The 26,173-nt window shown below is 49.5% G+C and overlaps 1 protein-coding gene across 2 annotated transcripts in view; it reads left to right on the forward strand.

The window, feature by feature from the left end:
• Positions 1–15,934, forward strand: part of LRRC75A (leucine rich repeat containing 75A) — a 70,387-nt gene extending 54,453 nt beyond the window's left edge. For both annotated transcript variants that reach the window (XM_061363395.1, XM_061363394.1), the window contains exon 4: positions 15,017–15,934. In XM_061363395.1, the coding sequence (XP_061219379.1) occupies positions 15,017–15,602 (586 nt within the window). In that variant the 3' untranslated portion in view covers positions 15,603–15,934. The remainder of the gene's footprint in view (positions 1–15,016) is intronic.
• The last annotated feature ends 10,239 nt before the right edge of the window (positions 15,935–26,173 follow it).

Genomic DNA, 26,173 nt, shown 5'->3' on the forward strand with positions numbered 1-26,173 from the left:
GGGATGCTCTGCTCATGCGTAACCTTGATAAGTCATTGCCAATGGGAAGGGTGAGCCCCTAATTCCTTGGCCAAGGGGGTTTGGCAGCCCCACACGTTTTAGCTTGTGGATCACCACTGATTCTTCTCTGGGTCACACAGTGTTGTGGCTTGAAAACCTCAGGACAGGTTAGGAAAGTTGTGTCGGATGGGTTGTGTCGGATGGGTTGTGATTGCCTGAGATGGAGGATGTATTTAATCCTAAACGTGTCCAACAGTAGCTGTCCTGTTCTGTCCCTCTGTGGATATGAATAAGATGAATACAGCAAATGAGTCTTTATTTGTTGCCATCTATTTCTGCAGGGAAATGGTTGCCTTTGGCCCTGCCTTAGTGGGAACCACACTGAGGGTGTAAAAGCCGTTGTCTCATAGGTATTTCTCCATGTAATGTGTGCAAATTACAGGGGTTTAGATGCTAAGGACAGAAAACTGCTTTTGTTTTCTTTGCTTTTCCCAGCTGAAGCAGGGCTGAAAATGCAGCAGCCCCTGGCTCTGGTTTTCTGCATCCCTCGGGTACCAGCAGGACCTGGGGAGGAACCAAGTGATGGATTAGGCCTGTGAGATGCTGTTTTACAGCAGTTGCTGATGCAGCAACAAGCCAGGGAGGATATTTGGTAGCCTGGGGTGGGAAGTAAACCCTGCTGGAGCTGGTTTAAAGGCCTGATGCCTCCAACCCCTGGTATCTGCAGTTTATCCCATAGGCCACAGTGTGCCACATCCATCCTGTGTCAGCTCCATCAGTGTGCAGTAAAACACTCCTGCCAAGGGCAGAAATCCTGCTTGATTCATTGTCCTCCAGCTCCTAGCTTGTCCCCATTGCACAGGCCCATGGTGCATTTAGGGTTGGGGACATTAAGTTTGGGGTTGCACATCCTTGGGCTGGGACAATAGGTAGTGCCGAAGCAGCCGTGCCAGAGAGGGGGGACCATAGCTGCTGCTTTATAGAGGCAGGGATTGGATTCACAAGGGGAAATGCAGGTTTTATCCCAGTGTGTTTTCCCTACAGGAGGGAGCTGTGTGCCTGGGACAAGGCTGCCTTGCTCCCTGCCTGCACAGGAAGCTAAACCCCTTTCCATCCGAGTAGCCAGGTACTGCCTGTGCTCAAACAGAAGGGTGTTCTGATTTAGGTTAACAGGGGTTAAGCAGCCTTGTTTGGTTGGTAGGAATGATCTTTTAGCATCCCACTCCTAATGTCACCAGGGGCACAAACCATCTCTGTGCTGGAGGAATGGTGGGTGCTGATTTTCATGCTTGCTTGCAGTGCCTGCTTGTGTTTCCTTACAAAGCCCTTGTGAAGGCAAGAAGAAAGGGGGAAGGCTGCTGCATGAATAATGTGCCCTTCCTTCTGGAAGCAGAATGGTTGTGGATGAAGGTCCTGTGCCTGTGGGCGAGCGATAGGAGAAGTGGTAGCTCCTGCAACAAACAGTCCCTTCAGAGCACCAAGCACGAAGGGGTGTTGGTGGGAGGATGTGCAGCAGGAATTACACAGTCTCTCCTCTTCATTTAAACCCCATCTATGTGTATGTGTGTGTGTGTGCTATAGAGAGACCTTTGGGACCCATGAGTGGGTGATGTCTTCTGTCTGTGACAGTGGGGCTTGGCTTTGTCCTATATTACATGGGTGTCCCAGGGATCAGAAGGAGCAGAGAACCAAAGTGCAGTCACTGAACCCTTGTGCTGCCATCCAGCTCGGGAGGCAGATACCTGCTGCAGTGTGTGATGGTGATGGCTCCGGAAGATGCCTCATCCCCTTGGGTGGACCAGGCTGTGACCCCTGCCCCAGAGGCTGCTGGTGTTTGCCCTTGTCCTCGCCGTGTGTTGGCTGTGGCTGTAGCACAGGGCTCTGTTTGTTTGGGATGATTGCATGGGGATGCAGGCGGAAAGCAATTCATTTCCCAGGGGAGGCACTCGATACCAACTGCTGGCTGCTGGTGCATGGCAATTGGTAGTAAGAGCTCTACTGGGCTGGAGCGGAGCTTTTCCCTCTGTGTGTCCTGCAGCATTACAGATACTGGGGTTATTTATCATGTTAGTTCCATTCATTGCCCTAGAAACACAAGAGAGGCATTCTCCAAGCTTATTGTGCCCTCCTCTTGTGATTGCCCCTATCAATAGGGCTGGAAAAGAGGATTTAATCTCTGCATATTGCTGTGTTTCAGCACTCAGATCCTCTGGAGATATTAAATAACCACCAAAAGTGCCCTGCGAGGTGATGGCTGGTTGTCCCTTGTCGCCATGCAGGAGGGAGCCCCTGGGGAGTAGATCCTGCAGAGATGTTTGATGCAGAGGGGCATCCCACACTCAAAAGTATGATTCCCAGTGGAAATCTGTGCTGAGGCTGGCCTCATACAGGATCCAGCCTGGGAGGAAAAGGCATTTAAATGGGTTGCATTCCAATGCAGCCTGGAGCATCCCCTTGGCAGGGTCCCTTGATGTGTCAGCCTGCCCTAGCTGGCAGGGTGGCCTGTCCTTCCCAAGAGGCTGGAAAGGAAAGCACTGGGATGTTTGTTGTTGAACATAGAGTCAGAAGCACTGGGATGACCTTTGGAGCAGGGAGGAAATGGTTATGAGGGCTGTGATGGAGCAGTAACCCCATAACGCGCTGCTCGGGGCAGTTTAAGAAGCTGCCGTCCTGTTTGCTTGGTGCTGGTCTTGAGGGGGAATCTGATTTCTTCTGTGCCCCCAAGCTAGGGATGGGAATGAGTTGGTTTTGCTGGATCCCGCAGCAGCATCTCCATATGGGACCATTGCTGGGCATTGCCCTTGGTCTTCTCAGCCAGGGCTGCTCGCATGGGGCCCTATCTGTGCGATGGGGATGAAGGTACCCTTACACTTTCCAGATGCTTGTGAGCTGAAATCAGGCGGCTGAAATCAGATGGTACCTGGAGCTGTTTGTTGCTGGCCAGTGGCTCCAGAGAGCACAGTGCTGCTGTACCTGGGTGCATGAGCAAAGGATGCTGTGCCCCTTTGTGTGCATTCAGACCCTGGCATGGGCTTCCTGGAGAGGTGGTAGGTGCCCCAAGGCTGTCGGTGCTTAAGAGGCGTTTGGATGGTGCCCTTAATAACAGGTTTTATGTCAGTCCTAAAGGGGTCAGGCACTTGGTTTAGATCATCATTGTAGGTCCCTTCCAACTGAAATAGTCTAGTCCTATTCCTTTCCATTCTGTTCCTTTCCATGCCATGCCCTAGATGATCTTTAAGGTCCCTTCCAACCCAAACCATTCTGCAGGTTCAAACGAGATGCTCTGCATCATTCCCAGTTACAATCCCAGTTCTTATCCTGTATTTCTTCTGGTCTCTATTCCATTGACACACTCAACCTAGTAAACCTTCTGGTGCGTAACCAGCTGCTTCCATGGCTTCTCCCACATCATCCATCACCAGTGCATCCTGGCTTTGTCCATCTGTCTTTCTCCTCTGTGCAGCTGAAGGGAAGTTGCTGATGAGGTGGGATGGATGGCATCTGATGGATGGCATCTGATGGATGGCATCTCATGGCTGTCCTTTTGTGCATGGAGCCGTTATCCCTCCCAGCTCCCTGATCCTGGTGAGGCTGCAGCTCCTTCCTCTGCACCAGGAGCTGGCGCTAGCAAGGACCTGCTTTGGAAGCTGTAAATAATGGATGCATATTGAAATGCCACCCGGGTGAGGGCTGCAGGCCAAGCCAGCCTGTTGGAAGGGGCTAGAGGTTTTCCATTGACTGCCTGTGTAAAATGAGCCCTTGCCCTGCTCATTGCCCTCTGTGAGCTGTCTGCATCACTCCAGTACTTAAACCCCGAACCACAGAGCACCACGATTTGTCCCTCACTGATGAATGTGGACCCTGGCAAACACTTGAATTGCCTTTGCTGTTCCTCTGGGAGCAAACGAGCCGACAGCAGGAAGGACTAGAAAATATCCTAAAGTAGGGAAAAGCCTGGGATGCGGTGATTTACAGCAGCTTTTTGACCCACTTCCTGTCCACAGCTTGCTCACCCTCTTGCTGTAGGTCACAGGAACTATCTGTGATTTAAACCCTGGATTTCAAGCCACGCTCCTCCTCCTCCTCCTTCCTCTCCCCTCCTTCAGCTGAACTAAGGAATAACCCAGTAGTTTTTCTCCTATCCAATCCAATGGATTGGTTGCCCCCATCCCTGGCAGTGCTCAAGGCCAGGTTGGACACGGGCTTGGAGCAAGCTGCTCCAGTGGAAGGGGTCCCTGGACCTGGACTGGGGCTGGATGAGCTTTAAGGTTCCCTTCCAACCCAATTCCATGGTTCTAAATCCATCCTGCTTCCCTCCCACCTCCTTGCACTTACGTGCTCGTGCTCTCCTACGTATGTTTTCTAGTCCTGATGTTAAGAGGTCTTTGACTGCAGAAAGTGGGATTTTAGATGTTATTTAATAATCACTCCTCCACTTCCTCTGCTCGTGGGGAGGGTGGGAAGCAGCTCTGACACCCAGCAGGGATTTCCTGGCCTCCATCCTCACCCCCTGGGCTGCGGAGCAGGGGATCAACCGGTGGCAGTTGTTACTAAAGGAAGGGATGGGCTGGTGGAATAAGGAAGCCCCATGCACGTGTGTGTGCTCCCTGCCTCGGGAGGCCTCCAAGCACACAGGGGTTGCTTGTCTAAAGCCTTCATCCTCCTTTAGGCAGTGAGGGGCTGTTCTCCTGGCACCATGCGCGGTGCCCATCTCATCACCAGTGTGACTGCTGCCTCCCCCAGGCTCCAGTCCCCACTTAGGAGGCTCGAGCTTTGTAATGAAGCTTTTGAATGGGGTTTCCAAGCCCTTTCCCTTTGTGCATCGTTAGTGGTGGTAAGTGAAGGTGTTCAATGAGCTCATCCATCACTTCAACACAGGGCTCCAACCCACTGCAAGGGAGAGTTTCCACCTCCCGCACACGCTGCTGCTCCCTTTGAATGGAAGGAATGCTTTAAAACAGTGCTGAAAAGGGGAATAGTGGTGATGGGAGCACTGGGAGCAAGGCTGCTCCTTGCTGCCGTGGGGAAGGGACCTTAAAGCTCACCCAGTTCCAACCCCTTCCACTAGAGCAGGGTGCTCCAAGTCCCTGTATCCAACCTAGCCTTGAACGCTGCCAGGGATGGGGCATGAAGCAAGCACTGGGAGCAAGGCTGGACCTTTCCTGGCCTGGGCTCCTGCATCTCAAGCCCATCCTACCTCTGGTTACTCACACCCAGGTCATCTCCATCTGTCCCCCTTGAGGTCCCCACTCACCCCATGGGGTGACCCAGGCACAAACTTGACTCATCTCCCTCCAGTTTGATTCTTCATCATTAGAAGTGGTTTATAGGTGGTGGATAGAGGGGAAAAAGCCCCTTTGGCCACAGGCCGAGCATCCTGCCAGCACTGGGGAGAGCACAGAAGGCTCCTTTGCATCTCAAAAGGGGTGGTTGGCACCTCTGATGAAAGGGAGATGAATTGCACGCTGCAATCAGAGAGACCCTGCCCCTGTTCAGGTCTGAGCTTTGGGGTTTGCATCTCTCACCAGCACCCAGCAGCCTGTGTTTTGACACATCCCAATCCCTCAGAAACAGGGCATTCAGCCCCAAGAGTGATGTCTTTTGTCTAGCAATGTGTCACCCAGGGTGGCATTATGCTCTTCCATGTGTTTCACCCTCCCCTTGCCCAGGATTGGCACCAGACTGGGAAGCTGAGGAGGGGTTTGGGGGAGAAAAGCATCCCCGTGTGCTCTCACAATGGTCACTTCTCACCTTGCTGTTGGGAATGGGGAGCATTCCTTGGCAGCATCTTGGCTAAGAGAAATGCCATCTGGAGTAAGACCTCTCCTGTGTTCCCTGTTTAATGAGCTCTTGGGTCCTGCTGGGCACTGAGTGCTAAAATGTGGCTCATTATCCTGAGTTGGAGATTTGGGAGATATATATACACATAAATCTATGTATCTATGGGTGTTTTCATATAATACAGACAAATTACTTGCCTTGGGGTGACCTGCTGTTGCCACATCTCTCAGCACAGCTCATTCCTCTCTAACAGCCAGCTCAGAGCACAGCCACACGAAACCTCACCACTGATGGCTATGGAAAACAGAGAGAAGGACAACGTGCTTGTGTTTGGGAAGCTGGATTGGTTTGTGGTTTATTGATAGAGCCGATAGCAGAGCCTGGCCTTTAGCAAGCGGGTTCCAGAGCCAGCCAGGGGGAAATGAGGGAAGAAGCTTTTAGTGGTTTTCCTGCTTGTCCAGCAGGATTTGGAGTGCTGTAGGGATGCAGGCGCTGGGCAGTGATGGTGTTTTGCTATCGAGAGCTCTGTTATACCCAGCTGCAAAGGCAGCCAGCTTCACCTCTGCTATTAGCTCTGTTTCCATCCCAAATCCCCCCCATTAGCAGGGAATGATGTGCCCAAAGCAATGAAGTGCTGGGGGAAGAGGAGGTTTTCTTTGCGCGGTTGAAGCCGCTCAGTGCCTGCTCTCTTTTGTTTGCCTTTGCAGCCCAGGCAATGGCAACGCTGCTTTCTGCTGACCTTGGGCCCGTGGAAGGGGTCTGTTAAATGAAAGAGCTTTGTGAGCTGCATGAAAACCCATGGCCAGGAAAAGGATGCAAACAAAGCAGGTTCAAGCCCTTGCTCCAGTGAGCTTTTGGCTGTGTTTATAAAGCCAGGAGGACATGGGTGCTATTAAATCTCATTGGAACAGAGCATGAAAAAGCTGGGGGGGAAACCATCCCTTTTCCTTTTGAAGCCACAAGCAGGGACCCAGCAGTGGATCAGGTTGTATCCTGTTAGTCCTCATCTGATGAAAGCTGAGGTTACAATGGTGGCTCTGTTCTGCCCTGCTGAGTGGGACCTGTTCTGCTCAGCGCATGGTAATGTAAAGCAGATGCATCCCCTGGCATAGGGAGGTCTTCCTTGGCCAAAGTCATCTCTGTTGGTTGAAAATCACACAGGACAGAACTATTTGGGCTTGATAGGTGTGCAGATCGCAATTAGAAGCTGGTAGCAGGGCTTTAATAACATCAGATGCAAGGCATTTGTGTTGGTTGTCTCCATTTGCCTGTATCTTCTTCCTTTGGCAGCTGGTTACTCATGCAACCAAGGCTCCCAGGGATGCCCCATCCCTGGCAGTGCTCAAGGCCAGGTTGGACACAGGGGCTTGGAGCATCCTGCTCTAGTGGAAGGGGTCCCTGCCCATGGCAGGGGTTGGGACTGGGTGAGCTTTACGGTCCCTTCCAACCCAAACCATTCCATGGTTCTATTTATTCTATGAGACCTCCTCACTGCATAGAAATGCTCTGGTCTGTAAATAGGGTGCTCACAGTAAGAGCTGGTGTGGGGCTCCTGACCCCCTAAATGTGGTTGGAGGAGCCCCACAGCTATGGGATGGCTGTAGGCCATGGGAAGCAGTAGGTGTCAGCTATCTCAAATAGGAGGTGGATTCTTTTTGATCCACCTAGGAGAGCACTTGGGAGCTGTGTTGGGATTCAGAATCTCTCATTGGACACCGGAGGCGTTGGGATGGGGATGGGAAGGGCAGGGATTTGGCTTGGGGTGGAAGATGTGCCACGGATTTAAGAGGATAAGGGGAAAACAGGAGGGGTGATACCAGCTTCTAGCCCTGGAGAAAACATTATCCCAATGGGGGTGAGGGACAAGCAGGGACCATGGGAGCCGGGCTGGTGGCTGCATCCCGTGCTCTGGCTCTCATTAGAGCAGCCGAGGCCATTGGGGACCTCTGCTTGCCTAAACTCTTCCACATGTGCTCTGTGCTCCACTAAAATAAACAGCTTAGGGGAAGCAAAGCACATGCTTTGGCAGCCGATCATTCCCGATTGCAGGAAGAGCAGTTGGGAGAGGGGCTTCTTTAGACTCTTAGGGCTGGTTTCTGATGGGAAAACAGGGCTGGAGGAGCAGAGTTGAAGCTTTTTCCCTAATCCCCTTCCCCCAGCACAAATCCTGTGTTCTTCCCCTTTGTGTTAATGGAATTCAACTTATTTCAAGGAGCAGGAAGCACAAACAGCCTCTGTGAATGTGAACCTCAGCCCTTCAGTGGAAGCCTGTTCAGTTTGTGTGCGTTTCCTTCATCCCACAGCCCCCCAGGCCCTGGAAAGGATGGATGGGACATGACTAAATCCAACCCTTTTCACCTGCAGATAGACAAGATGTGGCAAAACTCAGTTCTTTGTCCCTGAAATCTCTGCTGGGTGGGACAGAGAAGGAGCAGTCAAGCATTGAGCCATCCTGGTTTTGCAGGAGGAGCCCCGGCCATCAGGATGCCCTTCTCCATCCATCTGTGCCCATGGATCTCCTATCTCTCACCATTGCGTTCTTTCCTCTTGCATCTTCCCCTCTCTGTTTCTTTTCTTCTCCTTTTCCTTTCAACTCACCAGTTTTGGAACTGTTTTAAACATATTGGCAGGAAATGGGGTGAGTTTATGAGCAATTTACTTGTGATTTCCTCTGGTCTCTGCTTTGGACATTGAGGGCTAGAATTCAATTCAAAGGCTGTTTTCCCACTCAAACCAGAGCACATCGGCTTCCTTTCTCTCTGGTGAGGAGTTGCTCTTGTAAATCTAATACTTCCTTGGGTATTTGTTATATATAGACTCAAAAACCCCATTTCCAAGAGTCTTTTCAGCCTTTCCTTTGAATCCCGTGTTAGAATGTAAAGGAAATGGTGTTTATTGGCTCACCAACTGTTGGTTGTTATGATGCAAACTTGGACAACCTCTTATCCCGCTCCCAGCCTCTTCCAGGAGGTCATTTACAGAAGCACCAATCCCAATGTGTTGCTTTTCCTTTACGTTTGTGGTTGTTCTCTCCGTTGGCACTTGTGCAAGCGGCCTCTTCTGCCAATGCGCGCTGTTAACGTGGCCTTGGCTGCGGTTTCTTGTTGCATTGGAATCGGGTTTGTTGGATGTATTCCAGCAGGGTTTCGCTATAGGAAAATGCAGGTTTTCAGAGCAAAATGTGTCGTAGGAAAGAGGGTATAAATTCATTTCATTCTGGGGAGGATGGGGCTGGAAAAACGGAGTATTCCAACAGCAGGACAATGACGTTTTCTGTTTGCAATAAGTTAAAGAGAGTTATAATTATAGCAAAGCATTCTGATGGATCCCAAAGGCTTATTTTTAGGACTTCGTTCAGCAGGAAATTGAAAACAAGTTGTGGGGAAAGAAATCCCTGTCCTTGTAGCACAGCAATGGTGGTTGTCCTGCAGAGCCTCGCTGAATACTCGGATCTTGACCCCTCACATCTGGACCGTGACAAGGAGGTGGCAGAGCAGCATCAAATGAGAGCAGCTCTGCTTAATTATCCCTACTGGAGACACTCCTCGAGTTGGTTCTGCAGGGAACAGAGCTTCATTTGCCAAGAAGCTTCTTGCTTTTAAAGGTTGAATTGGGTCCTTTGGCTGAGTACCACCAAGATGCTGTGAAATGATGACATAGCAGTAACCCCGCAGCTATAGGCAGGGGGAAGCTGCAGGGAAGGATGGGTTGCTGATGGAGCTTGGCCATGGGAAGGGATGGGTGTGATTTTGGTCCATCCTTGATGTTGTTTCTTTCTGGTTTAAACTTGCCGTGGGATCTTCTCTCGGGGTTACCATCATAGGGCCTTATGAGCAGGTATAGGTCACCAAATAACCCCAATAGTTGGACCTGGGTGGACTTTCCCTGAATTCCCAGGTAGTGGATCTGTCGTTGTCACTTGGGCAATGTTAGGGGGTCAGATTTATGTGGTTTGGATTGAAAACCAAAACCACTGCATGAGGTTTTTCCCCCCTTTTACATTCATTTCAATAACTCATTCGATGTGTCTGGTTCCTTTTGGATATTGATGTTCTTCTCCTCAATGCAGAAGATGTAAATCAATCCCAAATCAGTGCAGCCTTTGCACTTGCAGCAGCCCACAAAAGACAGGGCAGAAGCCCTGCTGCACTTTTGCCCTGACCTTCCTTCCCTTTGCTTTCCCTTCTTGGTGCTAGCACAGGATTGAGGCACATTGGCCTTAGAAAGGGACTAAATATCACATTGCCAGAGGCTTAATGCCAAGAAAATTTGCCCTTTGTTTCCCTTCCTCAGGAAGATGCTCTGGGGTGGAATTGGAGGCATTTGGGGAGATGTTAAAGTAAATCTTTAACTCTTCTCTGTTTCTTTTATTCCTCATTCTCTTCTTCTTCACTCTGTTTTGCCCCAAGGAGGCATTTTGGTGCCGATTCAGATTCCTTCCTCCACATGCATGTTAGTTGAACTATATTAGGGTGTTTAAATGTGTTTAGAGCTGGATTTGGGTCTTCAAAGCCTGACTGAAGCTCTCCAAAGCCATCACCAGCTCTTAGCTAACTCTGCCTATGGGGCATACCCAGCAGAAGAGGGCAGGTAGGGCATCTAATGGCACTGGTATCCCTTCACCATACCAGGGATGAGATAATGTCTGCAAGCTGGGAACGCATCTGAAAGGTACAGTTCTTAGGTTGTGTCCTTTCTGATGTGGGTTTGGGGTGATTTACTGGCTTTTGGGCACCAAGGGCTGGGTGACAGTGCTCTCTAGTGGATGGCTCTTCATCAAATGGGTCGAGATGAAGGAGATGGGGTTGGTGGAAAGGATCAGCATCATCCAGGGCTAAAACCGTCTCTTTCTCATTTGTATTTTAGACTTTAATGCATGTCTGTGGAGACATTACACGGGTTTGGAGTAATTTAGTGAAGAAATGAGTCAATTTAGTAAAGAAACCTGAATGAATGGGCTTTATCTCACTGTGATGAGATATTGATCAAGATCTTTCTGATGCCCATGGTCCTTCCACTACCGCCCTGTGGCCACAGCCACTCGACCCGTATCAGTTATCCTGGTGCAGGGGGTGCTCTTGTGTGCACAGCCATTGCTCTTCCCATCAAACACCAAGCTTGATGGGGTAAGGAGGAACAGGCCTGTGAAGCTTGGTGCGGAGCCAAGGAAAATGGAGTGGGATTTGGAAGGATGTGTAAACAGAGAGCTATTCCTGGAGCAGCCCATGCTCCAGGGCACGCAGAGGGCTGCTGTGAGCATCACGCATCACCAGCCTGCAGTGATGGGATCCTGCTGCAGGGAGAACATGGAGAGAACCTTTCAGCATCCCCTCCGCATATGCTCTTAGGATGCTTAAAACCAGGCTGTGCTGGAGCTGAGAAGTAGCCCAGGGTCTGCTGTCACAATGGCAATAGGAGATCTTCTTTAGGATCACTGGAGGAGCAAGTTGGACTTGTGATAGCAGGGAAAGTAAGTTAGCAATGGGGATGTCCAGGCTTTATAACATTAGAACTGCAAACCTGAGCAAGACTGGAAGGCTCTTGGCATGAGAAGAGCCCAGAGTAGCTAATTCCCACTGGGACTTTAGCTCTTAACAGCAAGGACTCAGGAACTGTTCATGTATTTATTGGTAAGCTTGCAATGGGCTTTAAAATGACATCTTTTTACATTTATACCTTTAAAAATCCTCTTTTCCCTGAATCTCTTTGAGAAGTGAAGTCTTTCCATGCTCTCCCTTTGTGAAGGCTGTGAAGAGCAGAGACTTTCAACTATGCTGTTTAAACCTCTATTTAGTGTGGCACTAAACTAAATCACAACAGGAAACACACACATTGGAGTGCGTAAGGGTGAGCATGAGCTGTGGTGGTCCCATGTAGGAATGCACAGCTCCAAGCTTTGGGAGGTCCCATCCTGATGTGGGCTCTGTCTGCATTGCTTTTGGACTTCATCCTTCACGTTGGGGTGAGTGTTGGGGTTCTGTCAAACAAAAGAGGAGGAGGAAAAAGGGAAGTATCCAAGCAGGCAGCATCACAAACCTGGTAACAGGAGCTTTTTGCATTCAGCTTGGGAAATAGGGTCATTTCCTTGCTCCTGGTGTAAGTAGAAGCCTTTTGCTCTGCCCCTTTTCCCTAGTTTGAATAAGGAGCAGCTACAGAACAGCATACACAGCACTTATGGGTATATTCTGATATGTTCCCAGCCTTTGGAGCAGCATCCTGGGGTCTCAGGACCACCAGCCCTTTTCCAGGCTCCCGGTGATGAAGGGAAAGGGCCCTGTTTGAATTATGGGATTTCTCCTATTTCACCCCAGGACACAGACCCAATTTCCTTTCGTTTTCTCCTGTTAAATCCTAACAAACATGACTTCCCATGTTCTGCTCTGGACCTCCCACAGAGCCCTTGATCTCAGTGATATCCCCTGGCTGGGGCTGGGGCTGGGGCTTCATCCCAGCTCTTCCCTTTTATCCACTGGGAGTTCAGTGTTTGAGCATCAGTGGGTGTCAAAGAGACAAAGAGCAGCCTCTCATCCTCTTCTCTGTTTTATTCATCCTTACTATTACAGTTTATATACACAGAATATAGGATGTTACAGAATTATATATAATATATATTATCTATAACACCTATATAATATAGTTGTATTACATACACCTCCATCACATCCCTCATTTAAGCTAAATAATCAGATTTTCCTGTCTCTGGTCCTCCTCTGAGGCTGGGGGAGTTTAAACCCTTTTGTCAACACTATTACTAACAGCATTTGCTGCATTTCTTTATGTTCCTTCCCTCCAATCCCAAACTATCCCAGTCTTTTGCCTGTCATTTAAAGCAGGAGTAGGGACATTGAAAAGGCTCTCGAGGACTTACCTTGGTAAGTAGTACAGGACAAGACTTTTATCTCAGCTTTTTCCTGGTGATTCATCAAATTCACTCATTTTCAGTAGTTTTCTCACCTGTAGATCTCTTACTGTAATTCTTCACTCTATGGGGTTGCCTCTTCCTTCTTCTCAACCTGTTCCTTTGTCCACCCCTAAGGAAGTGGCTCTACGGCCGTATTCTACTTTATTACCTGATGCATGAGCAACTCATGTCCTGATCTGTGCTTTAGAGCAATGAAACCACGAGGAAATCCCTTTCTTTTAGTGCTCTTTGATCTAAACATCACTGTTCTTGTTCAGGGGAACGTGTTCTGGCCTGAGTTAATACTGCATGCAAACAGCTTTCCCATCAGCATCCTGCCAAAGCAGTATCAGGAGTTGAGTGCATGATTGTATCCCCAATCCTATCATTATGCTGGTCAAAACCCCACACAGTGTTTCCAGATGGGGAAGAAAATCTGTCTCTTCCCCTATGGAATATCCTTATAAAATGACAGGATGAAACCAAGTGGGAGCATCTGATCCTGCACAAGAGCTCATAGGGATTTGGTGAGGGGTAAGCTCTTCCTCCAGAGCTTTGGAACCATTCTGCAGCAAACTTTATGGCAGAGCTGAAAGTTTTCACAGCTGTTTGCTAGCAGAAATCCCCCTCATTTCCATGGGGAGCTGTGGAACATCCACACAAACTGCTCCTATTAAAGCAGGGTTGGGATTGCTTTGTGTCCCAAGGGACAGACTGAGCGTAGGCTGCTGTGGAGCAGCAAATTCCACACCCCCCCTGCTCAATACAAGCACAGGGGCTCCTCCAGTGTGGTGATGCCAGAGATTTCCTCTGCCATGGATACAGAGTGCACAGCATCAGGGGGGAAAGGCTATTTATACAAGATAATCAATCCATTGCGGTAGGTACCAGCTAAATCCCTCTCAAGGGGAATGAATGGAGCCCTAGTGAGGAATTCTCTTTTAGTTGCTGGCAGAAGCTGTCTGCATGCCCCAAGGAAAAACCAAATGGGAAGCACTATTGAAAGCAGCTGCAAACAATACAAGAGCTGCCCTGAAGTTATCCCTATTCCCCTTTTGTTATCCTCATGGCTTTGCTAACTTAAAGCCCCACAAGCAGTTGCATGAAGGCAAGCGCGCAGCATCGCTCTGTGCTGGATGAAACAAGGATCAACCCCTAGATGCTTATTTTAGCCATACTATTACATGGTTCTCACTTCTTTGCAGGGAAACCGTGCCTTATTTGACAGCAATCCCACTATAACCAGCTTTGGTGCGCAAACGCTGCAAGACAAGAGTAATTTAGTTTGGATAGGTGGGAAGAGATTATTACTGAAGCATCACCCCGAGGGCTCCAAGCTTCTCTCCACCTCGCTTGTTCCAGCAGTGATGCAGTGGTACAGATGGGAGAGCAATAGCTGCCAAATGATGAGCACCACTTTATTTCTTGTAATAACAAATATACTATTTCACTGGTTTCTTCCCCCAACACCTCCAAAGTCCCAATTGAGAGAAGCACATCACATTAACAGCTATCTTCCTGCCCACATACAGGTTAAATGAGCCCTTCTAAAGGGATAAGTATAGATCCTGTTTAAATTACTGTGGAGGTGTGCGTTTGAGGTGTCAGCTAAGCCAGCAAACCACAAAGTGCCATGAATAGCACTGCCCCTGCTATTATATAGCCCCTGCTATATAGTGCCCCTGCTGTTCTATAGCCCATGCTGTAACATCAGTGCTCCAGGGCACAGGGGAGTTTAGTGAGAGTCCAGATTTATTGATCTACCCACTGGAACTTGGCGCTGGATCATTTAATGATGGGTTTTGCATTGCCATAAGAACTACAAAAACTTGTATTAAACAAAAGAGCACTATCAGTAGTTTAACTCCTTGTTGTGCTACCAAGGGGTGCTTGAGGATGGAGCCCTGGCTGTGTTCAAGGCTAGGTTGGATGGAGCCTTGGGTGACGTGGTCTAGTGTGAGGTACCCCTGCTTATGGAAGGGGGGTTGGAACTAGATGATCTTAAGGTTCTTTCCAACCCAAACCATCCTATGATTCAATGGATCCTGCACCCAAGTAAGGTATTTCTACTGGAGCTGTTTGGTCCTACACATCTGGAGCTATTTTCCTATGTTAAATAAGCTTTAAGACTAGAACTGATGTTGTTAAAGCGAGGGCCTGACTCTTCAGATGAAGGATGCTTAAGGTTCAAGGCCAGGTTGGAGAGAGCCTTGGGCAACCTGGTTTAGTGTGGCACTAGATGATCTGAAGGACCTTTCCAACCCAAACTATTCTATGATTCACCTTGTCACCATTGATTTAAACCAGCCTTTCCTTTCCTTCCCCCTGTTCCAGCTTGAAAGCTGTCCTGATGGGAAAGCCTCAGGACAACACGGTGGACTTGTCGGGCATCCCCCTGACCCTCAAGGACCTGGACCGCGTCACGTCCTACCTGCAGCACAGCTCGGAGCACATCGACACGGTGGAGCTGTGCTTCACGGAGCTGACGGATGAGATGCTGCTGCAGCTCCTGCCTGCCCTCTGCATCCTGCCCCACCTCACCACCCTCTCCCTCAACGGCAACCGCCTCACCAAAGGCATCCTAAGGGACCTCACCGAAGCCCTCAAGGACCCCAAGAAGTTCCCTAGCATCACCTGGATCGACCTGGGTAACAACGTGGACATCTTCTCCTTGCCTCAACCCTTCTTGGTGAGCCTAAAGAGACGGTGCCCCAAGCAAGGGAACTTACCGACCATCCTGGAGTTCGGAGAGGGGCAGGTCAGTGATTTGGAGAGCCAGGATGGCCTGGCTGACAGTCAGGAGGACCTGCAAGCTGGAGCAGACAAGACTGACCCCATAGGCTTGCAGCAGAGAGATAGAACAGTCGAGGTTGGGGAGCTCCCCGACTGGGAGCAAGGTGCTGCTACCCCACAGACATGATGTCTGGCTCTCTTGGGTGGGCACGGTGAGGAAGGATGGCTTACAACTGAGACCTTGGTGATGGAGCTTGATCCATTGAGCTTCAGGAGTCCAGCTTGCTGCCTTTCTCCTGTTCCGTGTGTGTCAACTTGTTTTTTCCTTTCAAAGAACACATAAAGGTGATCATGTTGAATACTTGTGTCTTAGGGAAGCTGGCCTCTTTAAACACGAGGGATGTGCTGTGCTTTTTAACCTCTCAAAAACGCATCTCCAAGGTGGTGGAAGATGAGGCTCGTAGAAGAAATAGAGGGGAAGAAGTGCCCAGCCTTAGCAGAGAAGGACTCCCTTTCCTTAGCACCCCATGTGTGACGGGCAGACAGCGGTCACCCCAAGGGGACTGCTGCTGGGATAAACCTTAAATCCCGACTTCAGGAATGGCTGAGGAAGGGTGTTATCTGCTGAGATACAACACAAGCCTGACCCCACGCTAACTGGGGGGTGTTTGTCTTAACATCGTGAGCCAAGCCCATAGGAAAAGCTTTGCTTTCCCAGTGGGGAGCTAAGCCCCATCCCACAGTGTGCCTGGACATCACTCACTGGGCTGCAAAACCCAGCTTCCCTCTGGCCATGCTGCTGTAGCAGCTCCAGAGCTTTCCACGTGGTACCTGGAGCAGTGCTGGGAGCATCCGATGGGTTCTGGGGAGGGATCGGCAGGATCTGGGGCCAGGGCTCAGCTCAGCTTCAATCCTGCCATCAAGAGAACCCAGTGCTGGGTTATAACGGCAAAGCAAGGCTGGGGTCAGCCCTGTGCCACAGAGGGTCGCTCAGCTGCGTCCTTTGCCCACTGGACCAGATGAGCTTTGTTTCTAGAACATAGTTCGGGGATTTCCCCCCCAAAAAGACGTGGTTTTGATGGGGTTTGAGATGGAAATGGCTCAGCCCCGAGCAGCAGCCGCCCTGGGATGGGCGCTTTGGCTTTTGAACCAGAATTCCATCCGATCCCAAACCTGGGGGAGGGCAGAAAAGGCTCAAACCCTTCCTCTCCCTTCTGCTCAAAGGCCCAGATGTGACTCCCTTGCCTAACAGGGAGCCCCTTTCTACCTGTTCAAAGCCCTTCTTGACCCCCTGTGTCCCTGGCTCGCAGCAGTGACTCTGGCTTTGCTTTGTCTGGGTGCTAACACGGACTTCTGGCCATCTCCTTGGCTCTGTTCATTCAGCATCCCTGCACCAGGAAGCTGTTTCCACACTGTCAGTGGTTGTAGGTATCTTAGAAGAGACTCTGCTACTCATTTTAATGCACTTGGCACCGTTCAGTATGATTTGCATGTATCCAAGCCTTTTTCCTTCTTTTTTTTAATGCTAACTCGTCCCAAACAGGCATGAGAAGAGCTCTGCAGTGAATAAACTGTTCTGTTTGAATAAAGGAGCTACCCATCACCTAAATAAATGACAGTGTTTAATAAAGACCCAGCACTGAGTTGTGCCTCTGTATAGGGTGACTTCCCAACTGACAGCCCAGAGCATCCCAGTTATGACCAGAGGATAAAGCAAGTGTTAAGTGATGCAGGGCTGGTTCTTCAGGGTCTCTGTAGGTGGCTGGGGAAACCAACAGCCCAGTTTATGGGCTTGATTCTGCAGGGGGGAGCACAAGGTGGATGCTGAAGCATCATTAAAGCAGTGGTTGAATGTTAAATGCCATCGGTGTGCAAAAAGGATGCGGGAGGAAGGAACAGTGGGAATGGCAGATTGCTCCACAGGGCGTTTGTGCTCAGTGCAATGAAGGAAAGGCAAGCAAGGACTCTCTATGTGGTCCTTGTTCCATCACCCAGACCATGGTAGGGGAAAGGACATAGGAGCAGGTTTGTCCTAACTCACAGGAGACCCCCTCCTGCAGCACTTAGGGACTATTTCCACCATTACCACAACTTTAGTAAGGTATAAATACCTTTATATATATTTATAAAGTATAAAAATATAGTAAAAATATAATTAAAAGTATAAAAATATATTTTCTAAAGTATATTTTATATATAAAGTGTATTTTTATGTGTGTATATTACCTATACATACCAGGGGGTACAGACGATGCAAGATGTGCTACACCAGGCTGACCAGGTCTCAGCTCCATCCACCCCATGCACACACATGTGCCAGCAGCACATCCCTCATGGGTTGTTAACTCAGCATGGGGGGGGGATTCATCAAGAACAAGATTTCTCCTTGCAGAAAGGAAGCTTCATTGGTTTATTCCATAAGAAGTCAGGCCCTGGTTTGCTCAGCACCTCAGTGCTCAACCCCTCTTCATGCACAGCTCAGGCCCCTCTGTCTAAGTCACATATTCCTTGCCACAGGCTCTGTATTTGCACAGGAAGCAGCCTCTCTGGGCCTCAGCATCATCTGGACCCTCAGTTTGACCATGCAAAGCCATAAACCAGAGGCCCTTTGCCCTTAGAACACTGCATCATTTAGTGATGCTCTGCACGCTCAGCTCCCTCACTGACACAAACCACCCAGGAGGCCGGTCCTGCTCTGCTCTTGCTGAGCTCCTACCTGCTGTGGAGAGCATCACTCAGGAGACACTTTGCACTTAGCAACTTCTTTCTACAAGGGGCTGCCAAAAAGCCAACCAAAAGCTCCCCTTTTGGCTGCAGAGGGCTTAATGCAAGGCTTTGTCCCCAGTGCTGCTGCTGTGAAACACTATGATCGCATCCCTCACCCAAAGGATGAACCTATGGAAGAAGACCCCACATCCCTCTTTGCACCACTGGTACAGACGGGTTGTGCCAGTATCTCTGTGCCCAGCCAGGGTTTAGCCCTTCTGAGAAAGGGAAATAACTAAAAAGGGCACTTTCTTTATCTCTATATTTGTCCATGTTGAAGCATTGCACCAAACTACTGACTTGCATAGGAAAAGAAGAAGGCAGCTCTAGTAGAGACAGTTACTGTGGGATAAAAACAGGAGGCTGGAGCTAATCAACCTCTTCCTCACAGTGTGCATTGGGTCCATTAGGCATTTATTACACTTCAGGATGATGATGATCCTGTGGGCTCAGTAAAGAGAGGGGGTTTCTAAGCAAGCAGCAGGAGCTGCTTCCTTTCCCAGCTCATCAGCATCAAAACAAGCTTGGAGCTCACGCCATATATAATCAATGTTCCCTGTGCTGCTGCTCCCGGTCAGAGGCTTCTAAACAGCCCTAGGAGAAGTATTTGAGTACTGAAAAATCACTGCTGTTAGGGTATTACAGTTACAGAGGTCATTCCTTGTCAAAGAGGGGAGGAAATGGCCACCACTGAGTCAAAACGGCCATAAAGCACCCACGCCTGGTTTGGTTTATCTGCACCAGCACCAGCTCTGCCTAAACAGAGAGAAACTGGTCTGTGGGAGAAAATTTACCCCTTCAGCAATGAAAATGTAACTGGGAATCATTGGGCACAGCTTGAAGAGCCCACACTGAGGGGATGCTGAATGGCAGGCGAGGAATGGGAGAGGCCTGAAAGGGTGGATGAGCTCCAGATGCTCATCCCAGCTGGGTTAGCTCAGGGTTGCACAAGCCCTGTTTGGGGTTTGAAGGTGGTTATTCATTTCAAATGGGGCTTATACTCTTGGAAGGAGGTGGTGGTGGTCACCTCCAAGCATGGACTGCACTGGAAAGCAAGGAAGCCACAGAGAGCATTGCTGGGGGCATCGGGAAGCTCAGGAATACGCTGGCCAAAAGCATGGCTTGCTGCTCACCAATCCCTTGGAGAGGAGCAAAGACTGCAAACACCTACCTCTACCTGTCCAAAACCTACCCAAACCCCTCCAAAACCCATACTCAAACCCCTTCAAAACCCATACCCAATCCTCTCCAAAACCCATACCCAAACCTCTTCAAACCCATACCCAGACCCCTTCAAAACCCATACCCAGACCCCTCCAAAACCTATACCCAAATCTCTCCAAACCCATACCCAAACCTCTCCAAAACCCTACTCAAACCTCCCCAAACCCCTCCAAAACCCACACCCAAACCTACCCAAACCCTTACCCAAACCTACCCAAACCCACACCCAAACCTCTCCAAACCCTTACCCAAACCCATACTCAAACCTGCCATAGAGGAAAGGCCAAAAAGTGACCAGGGACCACTTGTGTCCTCAGAAACACAACTACCCCCATGTTCCATGAACTGGGAGCGCATCACCAATAGCTGCCATTGCCAAGGAAACAGACTGCCCTTATCAGCAGTATTCATGTATGAACGCTGATGAGAAAGGGACAAAACAACCAGCCTTGCCTCCCCAGTGCAGTGCTCCTGGGTAAGCAACAGGTTTCATCTCTTCCTAAAGGAAACATTGCCCTGATCCCGTTCTGCCTTTGCTCCAGGGGCAGTGGAGCTTTTCACTGCCTGGGGGCCGTGCTCCACCACCAGATACACACAGCACGAGATGATCTTTCCAGCTCTATTAAGCATAGAATCATAGAATGGTTTGGGTTGGAAAGGACCTGAAGATCATCCCATTCCAACCCCCCTGCCATGGGCAGGGACACCTCACACTAAACCATCTCACCCAAGGCTCTGTCCAACCTGGCCTTGAACACTGCCAGGGATGGAGCATCCCTGGGTGGGTTTCAGACAAGAGGGCAGCGGCTCTCCTGCCTCCTGCTGCTGCTACAAGCAGGAATGGGGAGATGCAGAGCGTGGGGAGTGGGAAGAGGGTTTTGCAGGGACAGAAAAGGGTTTCTTACCCTTGTCATGGGAGATGGGTAGGGAGCAGCCTCCTGGGTGCAGGTACAACCCAACCCGTAAAGGCAGGAGCACTCCAAGCAGCCTGCAATAAAGCTGCATCAGCCTCATCCCATTAGTCCCAGTTTAGGAATGCTGAGCTGCCACGTCCCTGAGCAGAGCCACCAGCCCCACATACACCCCAGGGTCCCTCCTTCCAAAACCATGACCAGGCCACATACATCAGGCCATTCCCACCTAGGTCCTAACATCCAGGGAATGCTTTTAAAGGCTGGGAGCCAGGTCCTAACAAAACCCCTGTGTACTCTGCTTATTGTGAGGAAACCCAGTTCTTGAGGGAGCGCTCCAGCTGCAGCAGGTTAAATAGAGAGGAAAGCAGCGGGAGCTCAGGAAGATGTCTGCAGGATGCTGTTTTCCCAGGGAGAAAGTCTGCAGGGAGGGTTTGCAATAAGGGATATGAGACCAGAGAACACAGAGACCAAGGCAAATCTTACCCACAACATCTGGGATTAAAACCCATCCACATAAGAACCCAGTAGGAGGTTAGGCTGAACCTTCCCGCTGCTCCCATCCTACCTGGAGCCTGATGTTTTCCACCCCATATAGAATAAGAAGTCCTAGGTAGGAGAATCTGCTGCATTATTCAGCAGCAGCTCATGCTGGTGTGGTTAATGCTGGCCCTGGAGATGGCAAATAACCTGCTGGGGCTCAGCTAATGGGGAAAACTTACCTATTGGCACCTGGAAAAGTAAGTGTCACCTCTCAAGGACTACCTGTTTTACATACAAACCACTGAGCATCGTTAGAAACCAGAGATGCTTTTAGCTCTTGCTGATAAAGAGCTCTGAACCATTACATTGCAGTTCAGATGGGTGCAGGTCTTGGAATCGTTCTCCTTGGTGGGGTGATGCTAAAACACTTCAGGAGCCAGGAAAAGTGCCACATGCCAAGTACTGGGGAGGAACAGCCTCTTGTGAGCAGGGATGGATGGATCAGACCACCTTCCCTTTGCAGCCCCTCCGTCATCTCCCATATTTCAGTGAGCACCCAACTGTGAAATCTCCCTTTTACTACAACCATAAATAATAAATAACAATAATAATGATGATAATAATAATCTGGTAGATGCTATTTGCTGATGCTTATGGCAATGCTACAGGTCTTGGCCAGGATGAGGGCTCTCTAGCTGTACAAACACAACAGCCCTAACCACAGGCAGCACAGCATCCTTTCACCATGCACTCAAACCTAACCACCAGCAAAAGTGAGCCCCTCCAAGGGACTTCTTTAAAAGCAGATGGATTTGGAGACCAGTTTTCCCATTGACACTGCCTTTGGAATCACACTGCAGATCCTGCTATGGAATCCCTGTGCCCTGCACTAGGAAGGGCATCGAGGGGGTGCCTGCCAGGGCTCACGGCTCCAGGTATTAAGTTGGCAGCTAAATGGAGTCACTTCATTGAGTGCCCCATTAATTGCCTGCCCAGCAGAAAGCTGCTGCATGATGGACAAGCAGTTAATTTACAACAGCTCTCTCCTAGGAAGCTTTATTACAGGGAAAGCAGCAGCGACTCCTGCTCCCCTGCTACCTGGTGAGATGGGCGAGCTTATAACAAGCTTACTGAGCTCCTTTTCCAGGCACTGCAATAAGCAATGGCTCCAGACAACATCCTAAAAGAATGGCAAAAAAGAGATGTACGACCAAAATCTGTGGTTTATAGAGCCAAGCGCTTGCTGTGGATCAAATGGGGACGTTAGTTTGCTTCTTTGAGCAGCCATAATCACTAAGGCGGTGGGGAAAGGAAGCATTGCATCTGCTTTGCTTGTGCATCACCATGAAGAAATGCTAGCAGAGGATTTGGCCACAAGAGCTTTGCTAACTGGAAAGGGTGGAAGTGACTCTGGATCCCACTACGGGACAGGCATTTAGGAATACAGGGCCAGCTTTTTCCATTCTAACATCATCAGCCCAAGGCTCAGCTACTCCTGATGGATGGGGAATTGGAGGCACTTTATTTATAACCCCTTCTGGCAGGTTTGGGCTTGCATTTTCTATCTTTTATAGCCACACAGAGGAAACAACTGGGTTTAACCTGGGCTCAGTTTATGGTTGCACATAAAACAAGGCCTGATCTAATAGAGTCAGGGAAGACGCAACCTGTCCACCACCACCTTCAGCCATTCATGCATTCATTCCTGCATTCATTCCTACATTCATCCCCTGAGTTTCCTGCTTCCTCCTTGGTTCCACGGCCTCTGTGCCATCTTCCACTCTTTGCTAGTTCATTACTTCAACCTGAGGAGGAAATAAACCTGCAGAGCCTATAGAGCATCCTTCAAGAAGGGGTACCATCCAGAAGGCTGGGCTGAGCAATCACTTGCCTCCTGAGTAAGCCCATTGCGTGCTGCATCTCTTAGGGAGTTGTTAGTGGAAACAGAAGCAGCATTTGAGGTTTACAAAAGAAAAGGGGACAAAGATGGACTCAGAACCCACTGCATTTAGCACTCTGGGTATGTGCTGTGAGGCTTCTCCCCATGGCTTGTTGTGTTACCTCTCAGCTGTGTCCTTCCCTAAAGGAAACCAGAGCTCCCCTTGGGTTGTACAAGCCCTTGAGGAGATGCTCAGTGAGGAGGATTCTGCACCCCAAGCAGCAGCTGAAGGCCTCCACCAGCACCACAAGCAACAGACACATTAAACACAATGCAAGATCAACAGCTACGTGTTTAGACCTCCAAGCACCTCATTACAGGCATAATGGATAAACAGGGACCCAGGTACACATGGAAAACCCCAAGATAAGGAAGAAACATTGGCTGTAACACATACAGGCAATCCTGCATCATCATAAGCTGCATTATTACAGGAAAGAACCTCTTTTCCTCTTTGGCCTCTTGTCTTGCTATTACTTCCAGGTAAGCCCTGCAATTCCAGCTGCTCTTATACAGATGGAACACAAAGCAACCTCTGAGCACCATGGACACCCCACTTTGGTACGTGATCCCTGCTGAATCCTGCACAGAACTGCAGGCAGAGGTGGGCAGTTTATCAAACACACAAAGTAAAAGGCATCTGCTTCAGGTTGTGCCTTTACACATCACTTCCCAATAGAACATTCCATTTTTGCTCTATTTCATTGCCTTTTCTGCTTGTTACAAGCTGGATTTAAAGGCTAAGCCCTTTTCCAACCACTCTGGGGGAAGCTGTTCCTTCTTGCAGGCTCAGAGCTCCCCTCCACCACGTGCAATGGGAACAGCACAGAGCTGCAGGCTAGGATGCAAAGCTCAGCCTCTCTTGGTGCCCTTTGCCATGAAGAGCTGCCAACTGTGCTCAAGTTCATTGCAGGAGATGGAAAAAGGCAAAGAGGCAAAATAGAAGGGGGAGCTGAGCAGCAGAACAAAGCAGTTCCTTCTCCTTTCCAAGCAGAGGCTTTGCAAGCGTCCTCAAAGCCAACCAGGGATCCACATTTTCCTTACAACTGGCAAGAGTTGCTGTAAAACTCACTCTATTGTTCAGCCAGGGTAAAAGAGCAATAAACCAAAGCATCAGAACAGCCAGGAGATGCAAGCTGGCTTTCACTGAAGCTCTCTTTAGAGCACAGGTCCAACCCTCAGCTCCCATCGGAGCTAAGTCAGGTAAAGCCATTTGGTGGCATAGAAAGACATCTGCAATGCAATAAATGAACCAAGCCCTCGGTGTTGCTGGGGGAAAAGCACCCATCTCAGAGGGAAACTCAGTCTTCTGCATGTGTCCCACTGCTGAGACTGCTCTCATTCTAGCCCATTAACCAGAGTGGGTATCGCTTCTTGAAGCAACAGTACTATCAGGAAGCAGTAGAAGGCAAGAGCTGTATCCCCCACACTACACAGTGCACACAATGGAACTGCAGCTCTAATCTAGGAGGTGCAGCCCAATCTTAGCAGCTCAGGGCTGCACCTCAGCAAAGGGACCCATCTGATGGGCAGAGACTGAGCCAACCTGCCCAGAGAGCCTCAGATTAGTTAGTCCCACCCTAATTCATGGATTAAACCAGCCTTCCCTGATGAAGTGCCAAGCAAGAGGTAATATCCGATAGGAATTAAGCAACACCATATACTCCCACCAAAACATCACCTCTGCTGCACAGCTCGGACATGTTTAAGTTTCTAAAGGTCTTTAATCACTGTGCTCCTCCAAACCATGCAGGTCTTTCCCCTTTCCCTCCTCTCCCACCCAGACTCCTTCCAAATACAGACACCAACAGCCCCCTCTTGCAACCCCCTTTGTGCACAAACAGCAGCGTTTCCGCATGCCCAGCAATTATTTCCATCTCCCCCTTTTAATTCCTAGGAAAACCTGAAAAGTGCATCAGGATTTCTCCAGGAGATCAGAGTTTTTCTTACCTGCCTTTGTTTTCTCTTGTAATGGATGCAGGTGCCACCTCTTCCTCATCCCTTCTGCCTTCAAGTCTACATCTTCAGAGGCTCCTTGCTTAACCATCCATCTGAAATGCATCCCTTCCTCCTCAACTACTTCCAAACCCACCCAGCCCTGCCCTATTCCTTCCTTGGAGCACAGTAATTTAGTATTACTTTAATAAAGCATCGGGCTTTGCTAAGGGAATAAAGAGAACCCAAGATCCTCACCCTATGCACGAGCACTAAATGGGAGGTGGTAGAAACGCAATGGGGATAAACAGCCTCACCTGAGGCCCCCAACAAGCACCAGATGCTCAATCAATGACCGGGTGAATGGCCTGACCTCCAGCCAAGCCCTGCAGCAGCCTTGAGGCTTCTAATTGCGTTAATCAAGCTCTGCTGTTGCTCCTTCTTGCAAGGACCTGCAAGACCTTGGTTTTCCACAGGTGGCCACGTTCTCAGGGGCTGGGGGGAACTGCAGGAGCTGTTTTAATCGCTGTGATCAAGAGCTGTGAAGGTGAGAAGCGCCTGACAGTTCAAATCTGCTTTCATAGTTACAGTTCTGCACAAACAGCCCCTCTGAACAGGCCAAAACTCCACTCCCACAGTGACTGGGATCCTGAATGTGCTTCTCCAGAGGACCTAAGGGGGAAGAAGCTTCCCCAAAGTGTAACTTCATTGTGCCACTTTCCACTTGCTTTTTATCCCTTTCCTCCGACTTCCACAATCTCCAATCTCCTTTTGCAGCATCCCATCTGCAGACCCACTGCCTTGACCTGCTGCTCCCTCGGACTTAGGGGTTCTGCCTTTTCCACCTCCCTCTGTACCAGAAACTCTTTCCATAGACACAAGCTAATGAGTGTTCACTAAACCACTGACCCCCAAAACCTTCACCAACCCAGAGCAGCAGCAGCCATCAGACCAGAGCTGTGCCTCCATCCATGGAACCAGCTCCGGGTACCACATCAGGTGTCATTGCTGTTACCTCGGTCCTGCTCTTCTCCACCCTGAAACCCTTCTTCCTCCTCTTTAGCCTCTGAGCTGCTGATAGCTGCCAAGAGACACAGCACTGCTGCCATCTCCAAAGACCTGTTTGAAGCTTTAAAGCAGGAGCTTTGAAATACCTTCTCTTTGATGTGGTCTCCTGTTTTGGACTACCAAAGAGCCTGGTGCTGACACAAGAGCTTTATATTGCCCCTGCAAAGACAGAGTATCTTCCTCCCCCAGTGCAGAAGCATACAGGCTGGTTGAGAGATGAGTGGATACATACATGATCAAATTGAAAGTACACATGCCTTGGTGCAGCATCCTCCCATTACCTTCAGAAATCACTGCACTTCAAAGCTCCCAGCTCACCCCTCGCCTGGACACGATTCTCATCATCTTCACAGCAGGTATCTTCTGTATTCACATCCCCAGGAGCACTTGGCACAAAGACTTTATCATTTACTGCTATGGTGGATGGTAATA

Source organism: Neopsephotus bourkii, unplaced genomic scaffold (genome assembly GCF_033783945.1).
Source record: "Neopsephotus bourkii isolate Nb327-2 ecotype Australia unplaced genomic scaffold, CSIRO-AGI_Nbou_v1 NB_1154, whole genome shotgun sequence".
Taxonomy (NCBI): Eukaryota; Metazoa; Chordata; class Aves; order Psittaciformes; family Psittacidae; genus Neopsephotus; species Neopsephotus bourkii.